This window comes from Scyliorhinus canicula, chromosome 12, assembly GCF_902713615.1.
Source record: "Scyliorhinus canicula chromosome 12, sScyCan1.1, whole genome shotgun sequence".
Lineage (NCBI taxonomy): Eukaryota > Metazoa > Chordata > Chondrichthyes > Carcharhiniformes > Scyliorhinidae > Scyliorhinus > Scyliorhinus canicula.
The window spans coordinates 11,886,735-11,907,067 of record NC_052157.1 but is presented as its reverse complement, the minus strand read 5'-3'; the positions used below and the strand labels follow the sequence as shown (position 1 = coordinate 11,907,067).

The 20,333-nt window shown below is 48.0% G+C and overlaps 1 protein-coding gene across 2 annotated transcripts in view; it reads right to left on the bottom strand.

Annotated features, from left to right (window-relative positions):
- Positions 1-20,333, bottom strand: part of LOC119974488 (membrane progestin receptor gamma-B-like) — a 130,027-nt gene that overhangs the window by 3,278 nt on the left and 106,416 nt on the right. The window contains exons 7-9 of one of the 2 annotated variants that reach the window (XM_038813418.1): positions 5,403-5,447; positions 3,365-3,461; positions 310-454 (exon numbers count right to left, since the gene is read on the bottom strand). In XM_038813418.1, the coding sequence (XP_038669346.1) occupies positions 310-454; positions 3,365-3,461; positions 5,403-5,447 (287 nt within the window). The remainder of the gene's footprint in view (positions 1-309; positions 455-3,364; positions 3,462-5,402; positions 5,448-20,333) is intronic. The other variant, XM_038813419.1, reaches the window with a different exon arrangement.

Sequence of the window (20,333 nt, the reverse complement as noted above, 5' to 3'; positions counted from 1 at the left end):
GCAAATGAATCCAGAAATTTATAAACTGTGAACTTAATTGCAAGGGTCATGTTTCTGAACAACGTTACGATGCAGAGCCGTTTCTCACTGAGGTCATTAAGGTTTTCATTGCCAATACCAGACTTCAAGCATCATTTAAACCCCCTGTTCCTTACTCCCATCCTGCCCTTGGTTTTAGACAGACTGAGGGATGGCATCGGGTCCCTGGGGTTGCTGGCACAGGGATGAGTGAGCAGCTTAAAGCATCGCTAAGTTAAGGATGGCGTTGAACTCATAGCACAGAGATTCGAACCTGTCTCAATTCCTTACCGATATAGTCAAACCTGCCTGGGGCCAGGCGCTCTGGTAAGTGGGTGGCAAACAAGAAGCAAGTTAGGAAGGCAAGTGCCACATGCCTGTAGTGGATGGGGATGGTTTCATTGTGCGCACAACCTTCCCCCGAACAAAGGAACAACTGCACAGAGAAGAAAAATAAAACAGTCACTGATTCAGGCACACTGCAATTCATTTGTCGAAAACAATCTAAAATTTCAAAGGATTGAGCTGCAGGTTCCCATTGCACAATCCATTTCAACTTCATACATTGCGATTTAACAGTTTCCCATCTATATTTGTAATCGACCTTGTATTCTAAAACATTCCAACACTATGATTAACGATAGCACCTGGTAGAAACTTTCAGATGGCAATAAAGTGAAATGAGATTTGGTGTATTATGTGGACACATTTGAACATTTAAATGCACTAAAAAACTCATTGCGGTAAATTATTGGTCCTGAAAATAAAGTGGTGAGTGAGCTGAGATTTTGTGTTTGTTGAAAACCAGCCTTTTCACATAGTTTTGAAGATTTTCTGATTGATGGAGAAAGCGCTTTCTGATTTTGGAAAGGTTCCAAGGCTTTGCATCTATACAAAGCTGACGGTGAATCTGGCTGCTATTTATAAAGTAGTTGCTATTTCCTCCTTACAATGAAACTGAGAAAGCCAACTTGGAAATCGCCACAAAAAAATACAGAACTTGGTGTAAAAGCTGCTACATTGAGGGGAGCCGAGGTTCTCAACGGGTGAATGAGAAACTCTTTATTGCACAGAGTGGCTGAGGTAAATAGCCTAGAGTTGGGCGACACAGTAGCGCGGTTGCTTCACAGCGCCAGGGTCCCAGGTTCGATTCCTGGCTTGGGTCTGTGCGGAGTCTGCACGTTCTCCCTGTGTCTGCGTCCTCCGGGGGCTCCGGTTTCCTCCCACAAGTGCCGAAAGACGTGCTGATCGGTGAATTGGACATTCTGAATTCTCCCTCAGTGTACCCGAACAGGTGCAGGAATGTGGCGACTAGGAGCTTTTTACAGTAACTTCATTGCAGTGTTAATGTAAGCCTACTTGTGACAATAAAGATTATTTTAAAAAACATTTACGGGATGTGGGGGTCAGTGGCTAGGTCAACGTTAAGCCCATCCCCAGTTGACCTTGCACTTAGGGGAAAGCTAGATAGAGACATGAGGGAAAAAGGAATAGACAGTGTGCTCAACAGTTGAGTGGCACGATGGTGCAGTGGTTAGCACTGCTGCATCACGGCATCACAACCTGGTTTCAACTCCGGCTTTGGGTCACTGTCTGTGTGGAGTTTGCACTTTCTCCCCGTGTATGCATGGGTTTCCTCTGGCTGCTCCGGTTTCACCCCCATAGTCCAAAGATGTGCAGATTAGCTGGATGGGCCAGGCTAAATTGCCCTTTAGTGTCCAGGCATGTGCAGGTTAGGTGGGGTTACAGGGGTAGGGCGGGGGAAGGGGTGGGTCTAGGCAGTGAGCTCTTTCAGAGGGTTGGTGCAGACTCAATGGGCTGAATGGCCTCCTTCTGCACTATCAGAACTCTATGTGCGAACGTAGGATGTGAGAGGGAGAAATAGGGGAGGGGGGGCAAGTCTAGTTTTTGGGTGAGAAATTAGCAAGGGGGAAGCAACCAAATTCAGGATGCTCTGTCTCACTCCAAATGTCCTCAAGACGTGTGTCTGCTGCCGAATTGGAAGATAGCAGCTTTCACATGTGCAGGGTGCTTGCCTCAAATATACACACCTGTTGTAGGTCCCCACCCAAAACCTGTCATAAACTGTATGACATTTGCACCAGAACCTAGGTCTCTCTTCCTAACAGCACTGTAGGTGTACCTGCACCGGATGGACTGCAGCGGTTCAAGGTGGCGGCTCATCACCACCTTCGCAAGGGCAATAAGGGAAGAGCAACAAATGCTGGCTTTGCCAATGATGTTCACATCCCTTGAAAGACTAAAACAAAAAAAGGTCGCACTGGCACTCCTTACAAGACTGCACAAGGCCACCAAGAAAGGTGACTAGACCTTTTTTTATACTTTTACTCAACGTGGATTCTGGAGCATGTGACCTTCTCAGCCCAAGTGTTAGCCAATTAATCCCTCATGGTGGCCTGAAGAGGCAGGTCGAAAGGACATGCCGGATAACTATCAGGGGAACCCTGGCTGACTTTGCCAAAACTCAGGTGCAGTGAGATTATTTTCAATGTTCCTAAAAATGAATGAAATGAAAAATGAAATGAAATGAAATGAAAATCGCTTATTGTCACAAGTGGGCTTCAAATGAAGTTACTGTGAAAAGCCCCTCGTCGCCACATTCCGCCGCCTGTTCGGGGAGGCTGGTACGGGAATTGAACCCGCGCTGCTGGCCTGCCTTGGTCTGCTTTAAAAGCCAGCTATTAAGCCCTGTGCTAACCCAGCCCCTAAAACTAACCTATCTGAGATAAATCAACTCAACATAGGGTTGGTCCTCATCTTCTTGCTCAGCTACCCAATGCTTTAACTGGGCAAGCTACCAGGAATCAATAACATCATCTCTTAAACATTCAAACTACTACTACTACTATTAGGGGCAGCAGGGTAGCATGGTGGTTAGCATAAATGCTTCACAGCTCCAGGGTCCCAGGTTCGATTCCCGGCTGGGTCACTGTCTGTGTGGAGTCTGCACGTCCTCCCCCTGTGTGCGTGGGTTTCCTCCGGGTGCTCCGGTTTCCTCCCACAGTCCAAAGATGTGCGGGTTAGGTGGATTGGCCATGCTAAATTGCCCGTAGTGTCCTAATAAAAGTAAGGTTAAGGGGGGGGTTGTTGGGTTACGGGTATAGGGTGGATACGTGGGTTTGAGTAGGGTGATCATGGCTCGGCACAACATTGAGGGCCGAAGGGCCTGTTCTGTGCTGTACTGTTCTATGTTCTATGTACTCAAGGTCTTTGAACACTTCCAGAGCTCCAGGAAGGCTACTGGAGGAAGCAATGGAGATGAGAGACACAGCTCACTGCCGAATGTTCCTTTTATCATATTGGTTCCACTTGCTCGCAGACTTACCCTATAAAATAGTGGGATGTTATCGAAGAGATATGGGTAAGCAAAGGCCACAATCCGCACCATTTTACTCAGGTTTGGGTGTTCCAGTTCTGGAGATCTGAAACAAGAGCAATGTTTAAGGAAGTTTGCACAAATATCGTTCCGTCTTTTCCCAGGTGAATAAATACTAGGAATTGCAGTTGAACAGTGCAGTTCATTCCCGTCCCACATTTTAGTGCCGCTTTGGCCCAAGTTCAATTCCAATTGCGCTGTACATGCTCACTGAGGAGGTCCCAGCTTGGGTACATGTCTTGTCCAAATGGTCACTTTCTGTATGTGAACTTGGGCGGTGAATATCAATGGGCTGATCCACCATGGGAAACAGCCAGGCCAAGCCAGATTCCACCCCCCCCCCCCCCCCCCCCCCCCCCCAAGAACACAAGGCATCGATGGGGAGTGGAAATTCTGAATGTTTTTGATCTTCCTCATCCAAACCCCCCCCCTCCCTCCCACCCCCCTCCCCCTCCCTCTCCCTCGCCCCCTCCCTCAACTGCACAATCCTATTATCATCTCCAGTGGAGATCAGAGTCTGGATTCGAAGCTGGGGTCTCTTCGTCCCATGTGGTTCAGCATCACGTCACACTACGTTGCACATTGAAGGAACAAAATGTTTGAATTCTAAATAAAGGAAATGAGGTTTTCAATCACAATCAACACGAACAGCAACCCAGGAGCATCATTTCTGCATCTTCATTCGACATGCAATTGGTCTAGTTCCCAAAGATTAAGCAGCCAAATTCATGCAAAGCAAACATGACTGAGCAACTTTACCAAAGCCCCGAACTCGTTACATCTGACACTCACTAAAGGTTCCCACGACAATATTGAAAGCACAGATGTTTCTCTCTCAAAACAGGCGGGGATATCTTGAGGTGGGCCTCCGAGGTTGCCCGCCTGATGGTAGGTGGGCAGCGTGAAGCGGATGGTTACAAGGGGCAGGGTAGACAGGAAGGCATGTTTCCCCTGAGCTGAGGGGCCAACTACCAGGTGATTGGTTGAAGGGTGAAAGGGGACCTTTTCACCCAGAGAGTGGTGGGCACCTGGAATTCACGGCCTAAGCTGGGGGGTTGAGGCTGAAATGTTCGACTCATTGAAAATGTAGCTGGATCTGTGTCTGTCGTGCTGGGACCTGCAAGGAAAAGCACCAGGTGCTGAAAAGTGGGATTAAAATGAACGGCTGGGTTCTTTTATCTCAGACACGATGCCCTCGCTCTGCACCATAACCTTTCTGTGGTTCTAGTGTGTAATTATTATTCCCTCTCACGGCCACCACGCCCCCTTCCCCTCACTCTTGGTGGTGTTGACATCTCATCGATCTACAGCTCACTGGTTCATGTAGCCTTCAGGAATTCTACCCTTGGGCCAACTGATATATGTGGGTCTAGTCAACGGGGGTATGTGAAGGCTGTTCAACAATGGAGGAAGAGGCTAATCCAGTCTTCAGTTGGGGTCCCACAGGCTGGGTGGCAGAAATCACAGTCAGAGACAGTGAGGTCAATAAACCTTATCAAAGCCCTGGCTGAGATCAGAAGATCAAGAATCAAACTAAGTTCCTTCCCGTCTCTGGGGTTTCAAGAGCTGAAGTGGGAGTGTGGTTTGGGCCTCCGCACTATGCCGAGCATATCTTGAGGGAGGATCGGGAGTGGGGTGGAATCCAAATGAACACCCACCCGAGATGTTTCGCTGCCAATCGTCATTACTATTGTGAAGAGACGCTAGTGCAGAAAAGAAAAATCACCTCAAACTGCAGAAGAGCGAATGGAAGAACGAAATAGCCAAGCAGGATAGGGCACAAAATTAAAATTAAGCATTGCCATTTTCACATCGGAACATGCATCCCATGACGCTGTCTGTGCCATTTCAATGCAGGGGTTAACCTGTTTAACACAGCGTTAAAATAGCACAAGGCAAGCTGGGAACAGGCACATTAAACAACCATACAAGAGGAGTGCTGATCATCATTTCAACCCTATTGGCTTTTCGCTCTTTTCTCATTTACCTTTCCATGATGTTGAAGTTATAATGGATGAAAGGCAGGCCAAGCCTGTGGCGAGGTTACCAGAGCAGGGAAGGAAATGGCAGGTTTAGTAAGGATTAGTAAGGAAGCAATTGGAAGCAGCAGCATGTTTATTCACACAACACAAGTGTTACGGTGGGGAGAGAACACCTCAAAGCCCCGGCACTGTCATGCAAACCAGATCTACGTGAAGAGACATTTGGCAAACCTTCCTTCACTTGTTCCTCACACACAATGGCAACAAAGTATCAGGGGTAGCCCTCTGACTTGAGTTAGAAGTTGCTGGTTCAAATCCCACTTGAGCACGTCGCCCACGCTGGCATTTCAGGGCAGTACTGAGGTAACGGTGAGGTAATTGGATAGGTACATGGATTAGGGTAGAATAATGGAGTGTAGGTTAACTTCTTAAGGGCAGCACGGTAGCATTGTGGATAGCACAACTGCTTCACAGCTCCAGGGTCCCAAGTTCGATTTCGACTTGGGTCACTGTCTGCGTGGAGTCTGCACATCCTCCCCGTGACTGCGTGGGTTTCCTCCGGGTACTCCGGTTTCCTCCCACAGTCCAAAGATGTGCAGGTTGGGTGGATTGGCCATGAAAAATTGTCCAAAATTCTTTGATTAACCTAGGACAAAAGTTCGGCGCAACATCGTGGGCCGAAGGGCCTGTTCTGTGCTGTATTTCTCTAACGGTCCCGCACTATCACATCTGCCCTCTCAGGTGAATGTAAAGATCCCATGAAGCTATTTGAAGAAGAGCAGGGGAGTTAACCACAGTGCCCCAGGCCGGTACCTATCCCTCAACCAACGTCCAAAGATCCTCACAAAATGTGAGGTTCTATCCTTTGCACAACGCATTGAGACAGCAGCAACGGGTTGGTGAAAATCCACCCTCTTATCTTCTTGACAAAATCACAAGCAGGTTTCAACTTCAGTGAAAAAATAGATTAAAGAAACCTTCACAAGCCGAATGATCAAAGCTGACAAAATGTGATTCTTTTCCTCCATGGTTGGGTATTTTTAGAGCAGTCACATTGTGACATTAATGCAGCAATAGTGATTTATCAATGGGAATAAAAAACTTCCCTCAGATGTGAAGTGGCTTTGAATTGGAAGGAATTTAAAAAATATATAAAGCTCAGTGTGAGGTACTACTCTAAAGTACTTCAACTCGATTCTAACAATTTGTACCGTGGGTGTAGCATGGTGGTTAGCACAATTGCTTCACAGCTCCAAGGTCCCAGGTTCGATTCCCGGCTTGGTTCACTGTGCGGAGTCTGCACGTTCTCTCTGTGTCTGCGTGCGTTTCCTCCGGGTGCTCGAGATTCCTCCCACAGTCCAAAGATGTGCAGGTTAGGTGGATTGGTCATGCTAAATTGCCCTTAGTGTCCAAAACTGCCCTTAGTGTTGGGTCGGGTTACTGGGTTATGGGGATAGGGTGGAGGTGTGGCTTGGGTAGGGTGCTCTTTCACAGAGCCGGTGCAGACTCAATGGGCTGAATGGCCTCCTTCTGCACTGTAAATTCTATGATTCTAACGATTTCTGTTGAAAAATGCCAATAGTGCAATGGATCACTTTTTATCAAATCTGCATTTTAGGGCGAAGCAGTTAGCCTCACTCTAATGTGCTGATTCGCGACCTGAGGTTTTGGGATTCATCCCTTTTGCCTCGAAGACCTTGGGCAAGCATCGTTCGGCACTGCTCCCCACAGACGGGAACCAGATGGAACGGCACTTGTGGGGGTCTCCCAGGGGATTGGAGGCCCACACCCCTTTGGACAGGGTGGTCCCCTGGCATTTCTGGTGCAACCTGGGCACCCTTCCACTTCCCAGGTGCCAAGCTGGCATTTTTTGCGTGTGCGCGATCGGGCCAGGGTTGCCTGGTGTGGGTGTTGGGGGGGAGGGGGGCATTTGGGCTGTAGGGGCAGTCGGAGATTATTTCGGGGGCATTGGAGATCGGGACCATATTTAAAGATGTCGTCCCAATCTCTCGCTACAACGGAGAATTCCGTGCGAGCGGAGATCCCCATTGTAAAAAATGGGGCTTCGTGTGGCCTCGGCCCCGCGTTTCCTGTTCAGGCTCCTTATTCAACACGAGTCGCATTGAATAGCCACGTGTTTCTCCAGACTGCGAGCGCGGGAAACACACGGTTAAATGTGCTTGCGACGGGACTTTGTTCCCTTTTGGGAGAATCACGTCTGTTAAGGGCAGCACGGTAGCATTGTGGATAGCACAATTGCTTCACAGCTCCAGGGTCCCAGGTTCGATTCCGGCTTGGGTCACTGTCTGTGCGGGGTCAGCACATCCTCCCCGTGTCTGCGTGGGTTTCCTCCGGGTGCTCCGGTTTCCTCCCACAGTCCAAAGATGTGCAGGTTAGGTGGATTGGCCATGATAAATTGCCCTTAGTGTCCAAAATTGCCCTTAGTGTTGGGTGGGGTTACTGGGTTATGGGGCTAGGGTGGAGATGTTGACCTTGAGTAGGGTGCTCTTTCCAGGAGCCGGTGTAGACTCGATAGGCCGAATGACCTCCTTCTGCATTGTAAATTCTATGATCTATGATAACCTCATCCTGTCTCTTCTCAGAAATGTATTTCCAGTTTCTGCTGCTTTAAAGTTGTACAGAGTTTAGTACCATAATCAGCCAGTAGATGTTGCCATTTCTTGATAGCCCTTAGTGGATAGAATGTGGAACTTGTTAGCAGTTGGATTGATTGAGCTGAACAGATGCATGTACGGGGAATTTAGCCAGACACTGAGTAGAATAGAAGAAAGGACATGTGGCAGGGTGAGATGAAGTAAGTTGACAGGAAGCTCGAGTTCAGCGTTAACAACGACATAGTTGAATGGTCTGTCCTGTGTTGTAAATACAATGCGAAATCATATTAGGACATTTAAGGTGAGATGCTGAAGGATGTTAATGGTCACAAGAAAGATATTAATCACAGAAAAAAAAAGCCCAATTACTATTTCCTCGGCAACAGCATTTGGGGTTGGAGCTTTGATGATGGGTTCTCTCTGGGAGTCAGGTTGTGGTGTGGTACTCAATTGCTCTCATTTTTCACCCCTGCTTCCCTCTGAAGCCAGTCACACCTCCGGGCACCAGCAGTTTGCGCTGCACTCGTGGCATGTTCAACTGCACAAGCCATCGCATCCTGACATCCACACACATGCGGTTTCCACCCAGCGATCACCGGGCAGCCAGCAGAGTGGAAACATCCAGCTGACTTTCTTCACAACATCTCTTGACACAACACTCTTCAGCTAATTACAAAAACAAAAAACAAACGACGGTAATAACCCTGAAAGTGTTGCCGGCAGCAGTGCTGCACGCAGGGTAAGGGCCACATAAAGCTGCAAATGTGATTATGGTGACGCCACAGAATCATTTCAGGCAACACGCCAGGAAAAGCTGAGAACCCCTGGCCCTTAGGGTGCAGAAATCAGGATGACAAATCTGTCAGCAAGTTTGGGATCACTTAGTTTTTCTCCAATTTCATCATGGTTAAAAATGTAATTGGTAAACCAGAGTTTTCGTGACTAATAATTGAAGAGGAAAGACCTTTTAAAGAATACCGCATTTTGGGCTTGATGGGTAAACAAGGACAACGCATAACACAGATACTCTGCTGAACTTGCTGTTTCATCACATGCACAGTTCAATTTGGGTCTGGTTAATCTTAGATAAGGTTCATCTTTGGTACGTCCATGTTTGAGTTGGAATATTTGGCAGATTTCATGTTTGGTAGATTCATGTTTGGTATGGATTATTTTTGGGTACAGTTACCGTTGGGTATGGCTACCTTTGGAATGGTTATCTTTGGGTATGGTTGTGGCCTAGTGGTTAGCACAACCGCCTCACGGCGCTGAGGTCCCAGGTTCGATCCCGGCTCTGGGTCACTGTCTGTGTGGAGTTTGCACATTCTCCCCGTGTCTGCGTGGGTTTCGCCCCCACAACCCAAAAATGTGCAGAGTAGGTGGATTGGCCACGCTAAATTGCCCCTTAATTGGAAAAAATAATTGGGTAATCTAAAATTTAAAAAAAAAGAAAAAAAAATCTTTGGGTATGGTTTTCTTTGGATACGGTTATCTTTGGGTACGGCTATCTTTGTGTGTGGCTATCTTTGGGTGTGGCTATCTTTGGGTGTGGCTATCTTTGGGTGTGGCTATCTTTGGGTACGGCTATCTTTGGGTATGGCTATCTTTGGGTATGGCTATCTTTGGGTATGGATATCTTTGGGTATGGCTATCTTTGGATATGGCGGGCAGCACGGTGGCGCAGTGGTTCGCACTGCTGCCTCACGGCGCCGAGGTCCCAGGTTCGATTCCTGCTCTGGGTCACTGTCTGTGTGGGGTTTGCACATTCTCCCCGCGCTTGCGTGGGTTTCGCCCCCACAACCCAAAGATGTGCAGACTAGGTGGATTGGCCACGCTAAATTGCCTCTTAATTGGAAAAAAATGAATTGGGTGCACTAAAGTTATGTGAAAAAAAAATCTTTGGATATGGCTATCTTTGACTGGGTTGCTGTTTGAGTGTGTTTCACGTTTTGGTGTTCTTCGCTGGGGGTCATGTTTTGTTGCTGTTCATGGTTCGTTGATGTTTGTTTGGGTGGAGGTTGGAGTTAGGGTTAAGGGCTCATTCACATGTGTGGATGGTTTGCGTTTGCATAGGGATCATATGTGTGTGCTCTTTGTTTTTATGCTGGGTTCATTTTTTTGGATGCAGGCCATGTGTTTGTTGGGTTCATGTTTGAACAGGTTTCAGTTTTGGGTACGGCTCCTGATTGCGTTCGCTCCCCCTGTCCTACACCACAACATGAAGATCCCAGAGGAACAGCTTGGGAACAATGAATCATGAGAATTATTTATGCTGCATTACCATCACAGCACAACGCTAACATTACCTTGACTTTCAATGTATTCTTATAAAGTGAACGTGGCCGCAATAGTAACCTGCGTTTATATGGTGCCTTTAACATAGTAAAACGTCCCACGGCATATTTTACAGAACCAATATCAAACTGAGTCACGTAAGGAGATTAGGACAGATCACCAAAAACTTGGTCAATGAGATAGGAGAAATAGAGGTCAAGAACTTTTGCAAGAAAATTCCAGATCTTAGGGATATGGCAGCTGAATGCATGTTGGTCAATAATGAAGCAAATAAATCCAGGGATGTCCAGGAGGACAGAATTAGAGGAGGAATATTGATAATTGGAGCATAGATATCTCGGGAGGGTTGGAGGAGGTTACAGAAATAGGACGTTCATTGGAGTGAACAAGAGGTGGCTTAGTCCGGAAGCAGGTCAGAAATGGTGTAAATCGCGAGAAGATGCAATGCCAACTAGTGGGAACAATTGGGGTTAAGCACAAAATATATCCTTTCCAGTTTTATCCATGCAATGACAGCCTAAAAACACAATCCAGAATGTTTCCACTTGCGGAGAAGGTCAAAGGCAGTGACTAATGAATCCAACAAGAAATGCAGGTGAAACTTCTTTACCCAGACTCTGGTGAGACTGTGGAACTCACTACCAGAGGGAGAGGTTGAAGTGAATAGGTTAGATGCAGTTAAATGGGCAGCTAGATTAGTAGAGGAGGGCGAAAGGCATAGGAGGAGAGGCAAACGGGTTTGAATAATGTAGGGTCAGAAGAGGTTGGAGTGAAGCTTAAACATCAGCGTGCACCTGTTGTGCCGAGTGGTCTGCTTCTGTACTGAAATTTCCATGGTTACCTGTCTAATGGGGGGTTCCAAACCTGACCAACAGGACACCTTCGTGGTTGCCTTGCTGGGTAACCCAGGGTACGTTTCCCCGGGGACCAGAGAGGGAGAGGCAGAAAGAGAGTGAGAGAATGAGAGAGAGAGAGAGAGAGAGAGAGAGATCTAGATTGAGAGGAAGATTGAGGGAGAGAGAGGGATTGAGCGATGGAAAGAGAGATTGAGAGACAGAGAGAGTGAGAGAGATTGAGGGAGAGTGGGCGAAATTCTCCGATGTCCGTCGCAATGCCCGGGACCGGCGGGCAAAAACGGCGCTGACGACTCCGGCGTCGGGCCCCGCTAAACATCGCGTATTCTCCGGGCCCGAATGGGCCAGCAGCGGTGTTACGCTATTCACGTCAGTTTCACCCACCCGTTGCGGAAGTGGCGCGTCAGTTGACGTCGGGCGACTTCATCAACGCCCCCCCCCCCCCCCCCCCCCCCCCCCGGCACTCGCAGTTTGTCAGTTCTCTCTCTCTTTGTCAGTTCCCTCTCTCTTTGTCAGTTCTATCTCTCTTCCCAACGCCCCAACCCACCGGCACTCGCAGTTTGTCAGTTCTGTCTCTCTTTGTCAGTTCTCTCTCTCTTTGTCAGTTCCCTCTCTCTTTGTCAGTTCTATCTCTCTTCCCAATGCCCCAACCCACCGGCACTCGCAGTTAGTCAGTTCTCTCTCTCTCCCCGGCCTGTCACCCACCTCCACGCTGAACGGCGTCAACCATTAGCACTGGTTGACGCCGTTAAATACCTACTTTGATTAACGCCGACGTGACCCGTGGCCACGTCAGCGGGACTTCGGCCCATCCGGGCCGGAGAATAACGGCAGCACATAAAACCGTTGCATCCCGCCGGCCCCAGCCATTCTCCGAGGCGGGCGGCGGGATTGGCGGCACGCCGACTTCTGGACATGGCGGGAGCGGGATTCCCGGCAGCCTCGGGCGATTCTCCGACCTTGCGTGGGGTCAGAGAATTTCGCCCAGTATCAGAGAGTGTGATAGAGAGAGAGGCAGAGAGAGCCTGAGAGAGCAAGAACGAGTCAGAGTGAGAGAGAGAGAAGCAAAGATTGAGAAGGAGGGATACAGTAAGTAAGAGAGTGAGTGCAAGTGTGACTGTGAATGAGAGAGTGAGTGAATGAGTCAGCGAGAGAGAAAGAGAGCAAGAGAGGGTGTGAGTGAGAGAGAACGTGAGTGAGGGTGTGTGAGAGAAAGAGAGGTAGAAGAAAGAGAGGGTGAGAGAAAGATTGAAAGAAAGAGAGAGAGAGAGAAAGAAAGAGTGAGAGAGGGAGAAAATGAGAGTGTGTGAAAGAGAGAATGAGAGTGCAAGTGAGAATGAGAGTGCAAGTGAGAATGAGAGTGCAAGTGAGAATGAGAGTGCAAGTGAGAATGAGAGTGCAAGTGAGAATGAGAGTGCAAGTGAGAATGAGAGTGCAAGAGTGAGAGCGAGATATTGGGAGTGAGTGAGTGAGAGAGTAAGAGAGAAAGTAAGAGAGTGATGAGCAAGTGAGAGTGAGAGAGAGTCAGTGAAAGAGAGACAGAGAGAGACAGAGAGAGACAGTGATAGAGAAAGCGAGTGTGAGCGAGAGAATGGGAGAGAAATTGAGCGATTGAGTGAGAGTGGATGTGTGACAGAGTGAGGGTATGTGAGAGATTGATAGAGGGTGTGTGAGAGAGAGAGAGAGGGAGGGAGAAGGTGAGAGAGGGAGATTGAAAGAGAGAGAGAGCAAGAGTGCGAGAGAGAGCAAGAGCAACACATTGAGATAGCGGGAGAGAAGGATTGTGAGCGAATGATTGAGTGAGAGAAACATCGAGTGAGAGAGATAGAAAGAGAGAGTAAGCAAGAGAGAGTGTGAGGGAAAGTGAGAGAGGGTGTGTGTGAGAGAGTGGGTGCGTAAGAGAGTGAGAGGGTGTGTGAGAGGGTAAGTGAAAGGGTATGAGAATGAGTGGGACAGAGAGAGAGAGAGGTCCAGTGTAATGGGTGGGTGTGAGTGTACAATAAGGAATTTAGTCTTGGCTTTCTAATTACACCATAACCACAAAGTGAAACAGTTTATGGAAATCAACTGAAGCCAGAGATTGAATTACAGCTTCGTAATCAGGCTCAGCCCAGCCATCTGGCTTATTTCCCTTCCTTTCACAATATACTCTAACGGAATGTTAAATTAAAAAAGAAATCAGTGTAACGGCTGTGTTGCAGCTGTAAATGTTCAGCCTGTGAGAAGGTTACAATGCTCTAATGACTATACGGCAATCATCTGATCTGCTATATTGAAGAGGAACCCTCATGAGGGAGAAAGGAATAGAAGTGAATTCTGATGGGGTTAGGTGAAGTCGGAGTAGCCGGGTCAGAAGCATTGACAATAGCATTGCCGACATGGGCCGAATGGTCTGTTCTGTGCTGTACATTTCCGCAATGTTGAAGTGAGGCACAGGGTAGAATAATAATAAAATAATTTGTTCCAAATATGGACAAAAGAGTTGAGGTTCAGCGAGACTGCCCTTGAAGTCAAAGCAGCATTGGAGTGAGTGTGACTTGTGTGATGAATGTCAGGAATTGTCAGGCTTTTTATTTTATTGCAATAATGTTACTAAAACCTGGGTTAAGATGCATGCAGACAGTGGGCGCTATTCTCAGAACTCGTTGCAAGCCTGGCATGGCCAAGGTGCCCAGGTGGCAGTGCCTAGGTGCAAGGTGACAGGTTGGCACTGCCAGGGGTCATCCGGGGGAACCTTGCCACTCAGAGGGGGGTGCGTGGGAGTTCCTGAGGCCTCCCTAGGTTTCGGGGTGAGGGGGAGGTCAATAAAACCCGGGGGGGGGGGGGGGGACGCTGACAGAGGGGTGGGGAATGGTCGGGGCTGCCAGACAAAATTACTCCCCAATCTGCGAGCAGCCTTTCCTGCAGGAAAACCCTCCAAGCGGCGCCCATGCAGATAAACATCCCCAGAGCCAAAAAGACCAGCAAAGTGCCGTTGGATAGTAGGATTTTATTGGCACTGCAGCCGGCAAAAATCAGCCCATTAAACATGGCTGACAGCAGACCTTAGCTTCTGTCTGCTGAATCATGGCAAGTATGTCTGCTAAAGCTGTGATTAAGGGGTCGTAGAAGTCAAGTAATTATCAATTTTTTTCAGGTGAAGTGTTCGAGAACCATTGACTTGTTTACAGCTTGCTACCTAATGGAATATTGTTTACGTTTAAAGGACAACTGGGGTGTAATATTAATAATAATAATTTTTATTAGTGTCACAAGTAGGCTTACATCAACACTGCAATGAAGTTATTGTGAAAAAGATAATTTATGAGGGGTGTTGTGTTTGGTCTTAGCTAAACAGGTCATGGGACATCTTGTGGGAGGAGATGGAAGAATGCCTTACTCTTTACCGAAACACATTAAAGAAGCCATCCCCTATGGACAAGCCCTCCGTATACACAGGATCTGCTCAGACAAGGAGGAGCGCAACAGACACCTACAGATGCTGAAAGATGCCCTCGTACGAACGGGATATGGCGCTCGACTCATTGATCGACAGTTCCACCGCGCCACAGCAAAAAACCGCACCGACCTCCTCAGAAGACAAACACGGGACACCACTGACAGAGTACCCTTCGTCGTCCAGTACTTTCCTGGGGCGGAGAAACTACGACATCTTCTTCGCAGCCTCCAACACATCATCAGCGAGGATGGACATCTTGCCAAGGTCATCCCCACACCCCCACTACTGGCCTTCAAACAACCGCGCAACCTCAAACAAACCATTGTTTGCAGCAAATTACCCAGCCTTCAGAACAGCAACCACAACACCACAAAACCCTGCCAGGGTAATCTCTGCAAGACATGCCAGATCATCGACATGGACACCACCATTACACGTGGAAACACCACCCACCAGGTACGCGGCGCATACTCGTGCGACTCGACCAATGTAGTCTACCTCATACGCTGCAGGAAAGGATGTCCCGAAGCGTGGTACATTGGCGAGACCATGCAGACACTGCGACAACGAATAAACGGGCATCGTGCGACTATCAACAGGCAGGACTGTTCCCTTCCAGTTGGGGAACACTTCAGCAGTCAAGGACATTCAGCCTCTGATCTCCGGGTCAGCATTCTACAAGGAGGCCTTCAGGAGACGCGACAACGCAAAATTGCTGAGCAAAAACTTATAGCTAAGTTCCGCACGCATGAATGCGGACTCAACCGGGATCTGGGATTCATGTCGCATTACATTCGGCCCCCACCAACAAGCCTGGACTTGCAGAGGCCTACCGACTGAACTGGCTTGGGACAATTCACACCTCTTTAACCTGGAGTTACCTCTCTCTCTGCATCTTTGATGATTTGATTGCCTGCAGGTGCTCGCATTCCGGGGCATCTCTGACTGTGTCTATATAAACATTTCTGGAACAAGCCTTTCCATTCACCTGAAGAAGGAGCCGTGCTCCGAAAGCTCGTGTTTGAAACAAACCTGTTGGACTTTAACCTGGTGTTGTAAGACTTCTTACTGTGCTCACCCCAGTCCAACGCCGGCATCTCCACATCATTACTCTTTGGGCACAGATGATGTAAATAAAGGGAGAAGCCAGGTCTGTCTGCAAAAGGTAGCTACTTCTTGGATTTGAATCTGAACAGAGGTGTTTTGATTTTGGTCCTGAAAGGTTCTCTTTCCAAAGATCCTGAACAGAGGAAAGGAAGTAAAAACACCGGGTTGTTAACTTAATTCTTTGAGTGGTATTTGTACTGTATTGGCCAGCTTAATTGGAATGTAGTGGCAGGTTTAGGAAGGAAGTAAATGTTTCTTCTTTTACTGAAGAATTGCTGTAACTGTTAATTGTACAGCTATTTCTCTGTTGTTAATGTGGTTAATTCTGTGTTTAAATTAAAGTTTGTTTTGACATAAAAGATACCTATTGGTCGGTGTTATCACTCCTGAGGTTGCGGTAACCTTCCCCCACTGTTTTACAAATAGTCGAATTCTTGTCCAGGATTCTAACACATTAAGGAGGTCAGAGTTTGGGAAATCTGCAGAGAGTTACTCATCTCCTGACTCCCCAAAGCCTGTCCACCATCTACAAGGTGCAAGTCAAGAGTGTAATGGAATACTCTCAACCTGCCTGGATGGATGCATCTGGAACACTCAAGAAGCTCATCACTATCAGGCCAAAGCAGCCCGCTTGATTGGCACCCAATCCACCAACTTCAACCTGACAACTCCAGGGCAATCCTGGTAGAGTGTCAAATAGATCAATTGGTAACATATTCACCTCAGAACCGCGAAGTTCAAATCCCACTCCAGGGCTTAAGCCCAACAATCAGTACTGCGGAACGGCTATTAAATGAAAGCCACCATAGTCCCCGAGGATCATAGGCTGTTCTCCCCTTTTGAGAGAGAGCTGACTGGTGGTAATTTAACCTGACGGTCACCACACCACTGGCGAGGGGCAAGGATGAAAAGGCGGGGCCTTTGTGAATAACCTCAGCCAGTGCGGGAATTGAACCCGCGCTGTTGGCGTCGCTCCGCAACACGAACCAGCCGTCTAACTAACTGAGCTAACCGACCCCCACTCAACATCATGGAAAAAACAGGTGTAGGTTAGGTTGACCTTAGATTGGGATAAATGGTCGGCACAACATCGTGGGCTGAAGGGCCTGTACTGTTCTATGTCCTATGTCTATGTCTATGACGTGACCATTATCACATTGCTGTTTGTGGGATGTCGCTGTGTGCAAATTGGCTGCCGCATTTCCTATAATATAACAGTAACACTTCAGAAAGTCCGTCGTTGGCTACAAAATGCTTTGAGACGATTGTGAAACGCGCTATATAAGTGCAAGTCTTTCATTTGCTTACTGTCACGAGTAGGCTTCAATGAAGTTACTGTGAAAAGCCCCTAGTCTCCACATTCCGGCGCCTGTTCGGAGAGGCTGGTACGGGAATCGAACCGTGCTGCTGGCCTGCCTTGGTCGGCTTTAAAAGCCAGCGATTTAGCACAGTGTGCTAAACCAGCCCCTGTATTCAACTAGTATAGGAGCTCGCCAGGAAAGACAGATGAGGTATCGACAGGGTTGTCCGGACTTGTGGAACGCTACCCCAACCAGATCCAGTGCCATCAGCAAATAAACGGGAGAGAAAATAAAAAAGAGGAAGAGGCTCCTGAAGCCAGGGAGTTACATTCTCATTTTAGTCAGCAACGGTAACGAGGTAACATTTTCTGCCATCATCTTTATTTTTAATTTATTCATCAGACATGGCCATTACCAGCAAAGCGATCGGGCATTTATTGTCCATCACTTTACGCCCTTGAGAAGGTGGCGAGCCACCTTTTTGAATACAGCTGAGCGGCGTGCTCGGGCATTGCAGAGGTCAGTTAGGGGTCAGCCATACTCGCCTGGGTCTGAGTCACTTATAATCACAGACCAGGTAAGTACGGAAGTTGTTCCTCCCGGAGAGGACATTGTTGAACCCGGATAGGTTTTTTACTGCGTTTAAACAGTCACCTTTACTGACACTAGCCGTTTGTTCCCGATTATTAATTATTCAATTGAATTTTAATTTCCCCACTTGTCACAGGGGAGGTTTGAACTCGGATCTCCAGTTTATCAATCAGATCTCTGGACTATTGGTATAACCTCGGTGTGACCATTCACCATCAAATCAGCGAAACAAATAAGGCAAAGACCAGCGAGCAGAGGGTCACTGTCACCTGGAACTTTCCCAAGGACTCTCATGGATCATAGACGTTTGCAGCACAGATGGAAGCCATTCGGCCCATCGTGTCCACGCCGGTCAACAAAGATCTGACTACACTCATCCCATTTTCCAGCGCTTGGTCCTTAGCCCTGGAGGTTACGGTAACACAAGTGAACATCTAAATACTTGTTAAATGTTACGAGCGTTTCTGATTGAACCTCTCTTTCAGGCCGTGAGTTCCAGACTCCCACCACGCTCCAGGTGAAAATGTTTCTCTTTGACTCCCCTCTTAGTCTTCTACCTCTTCCCTTAAATCTATGGCCCCAGGTTATTGACCCCTCTACAAATGGAAAAAATACTTTCCTATCAACTCTATCTATTCCACTTATAATCTTATGCACCTCTATCAGGTCCCCTCTTGACCTTTGTTGCTTCAAGGAAAACAGCCCCCCAGCCTATTCAATCTTTCCTCATAGCTCAGGCCCTCCAGTCCAGGGAGCCTCTTGGTAAATCTACTCTGCACCCTCTCCCAGTGCAATCAAATCCTTCCTATAATGTGGTGACTAGAACTGCACGCAGTACTCCAGTTGTGGTGTAACCAGCATTTTCCAGTTCCAGAACAACCTATCTGCTCTCGTACTCTATGCCTTGGCTTATAAAGGCAAGTATGCCATATGTCTTCTTAACCACCTTATTCTCCTACCCTGCCACTTTCAAGGATCTGTGGAAATGCACTCCAAGGTCCCTATGATTTTCAGTATTTTCCAGGGTCCTACCATTCATAGTGTAATCCTGTTGGCCCTTCCCAAGTGCTCAACCTCACATTTTTCTGGGTTGAATTCTATTTGCCACTGCTCTGCCCACTTGATCAGTCTATTGATATCCTCCTCCAGTCTACGGCTATCCTCCTCATTATTTACCACACTACCAATTTTCGGGTCATCTGTGACCTTCTTAATCATATCCCCTACATTTAAGGGAAAATCATTAATGTATGTCATGTTATGTAGACTGGCTGAAGTGAATGATGAACTACAAAACATCTAGTTTAAATAATTTATTATGAAACAACTGCGTGATAAGATAACTGGGATAAATAAAATAATAAACTACCGTCACTAATTAATTACTGCAAAATACGTCTCTCCTCCAGCACGACCTACTCCCAACTCCCAGACTACTGGGTCACGGGTGGATTTACACTGCCATCTAGTGGTCGGAGGTCGTGCATAACATTATGTACAAACTTGGTTTATGTATATCATCGTGATGTACACCACAGATAACAAGGGCCGCAGTACCGAGCCCTGCAGAACTCCATTGGAACCAGACTTCCAGCTACAGAAGCATCCCTCTACCATCCGGCTCTGCTTCCTGCCTCTCAGCCAATTTTGGATGCAATGTGCCATTTTGCCTTGGATCCCATGGGCCCTTACTTTCTTGACCAGTCTGCTACGAGGGACCTGTTGTGTACACCACTCGACCAGGCATTCTGCCACTGTTACTGCGGGAGATTGGGAAAACCCCACCAGCAATCCAACTTGTATAATTAGGGCCAGTGTGATCAGGGTCAAACTATGGAGGCTGGATTCTCCGCCTCATCGCCGAACTCGATATCCGCGTTGGGGTGCGGAGAATCCAGCCCCCATAGTTTCCCGCATGAAATCGGGACCGACGCCAGTGCAGTGATTCTCCGACCCCCCCGAAAAGCGGTGTATTTGGGAGGTGCGCCACGCCGATTACCCTCTACCTGCGGCCATTACATGAGGCCCGCCCCGCTATTCTCCGCCCCCGACTGGCCAAAGTCCCGACGGCGTGGATCTAACATAGTCCCAGCCGTTCGGGAAACTCGTCATGGTCAGGGGCGAGCCGATTGGAGGTTGGGGGGGGGGGGGCTCATATGGGACTGTGCCGTTATTGTGCGGACGGTCCGGGCACTATTTCCGCGGTCCAGCTCCACGGTCTGAGTCCGCCATGGAGTACGGCATGGCCGTTGGAGGCTGCGTTGTGCACATGTGCGGCCTCTGACCTGGAAGTGCAGGGGGCCGTATTGGCAGCTGATGGTGCCAGCTCCACGACAGCTGCCTGCTAGCCCCCTGCAAGGCTGTGAACCTGTGGCCTTTTGACAGCAGTTGTTCTGGAGTAAAAGGCCACAGTTTTCACGATGGCGAGGGGACATAGTTCCTGAAACGACGAATCCAGCCCTGGAGATTTCATACAACTCGGGACACAGTGTAATTTGGGTCACAGTGTAAATATGATCAGAGAGTCATGAGGGTCCCTACATGAATAGAGTCAGAGTTGCAATGTAGTTAGCGTTACCATGAGATTTTGAAAGCAACTATCATAAAATTCTTTTAGGTTCTGACAACTTTGATTCAGTCAATCAATACCTGTAAGCTAATGCTGTTAGCATTATATCAGTAAGCAGCGTGAGGCATGTCTAGTGAACTAAACATTGAAGTGGCTTCCTCATCT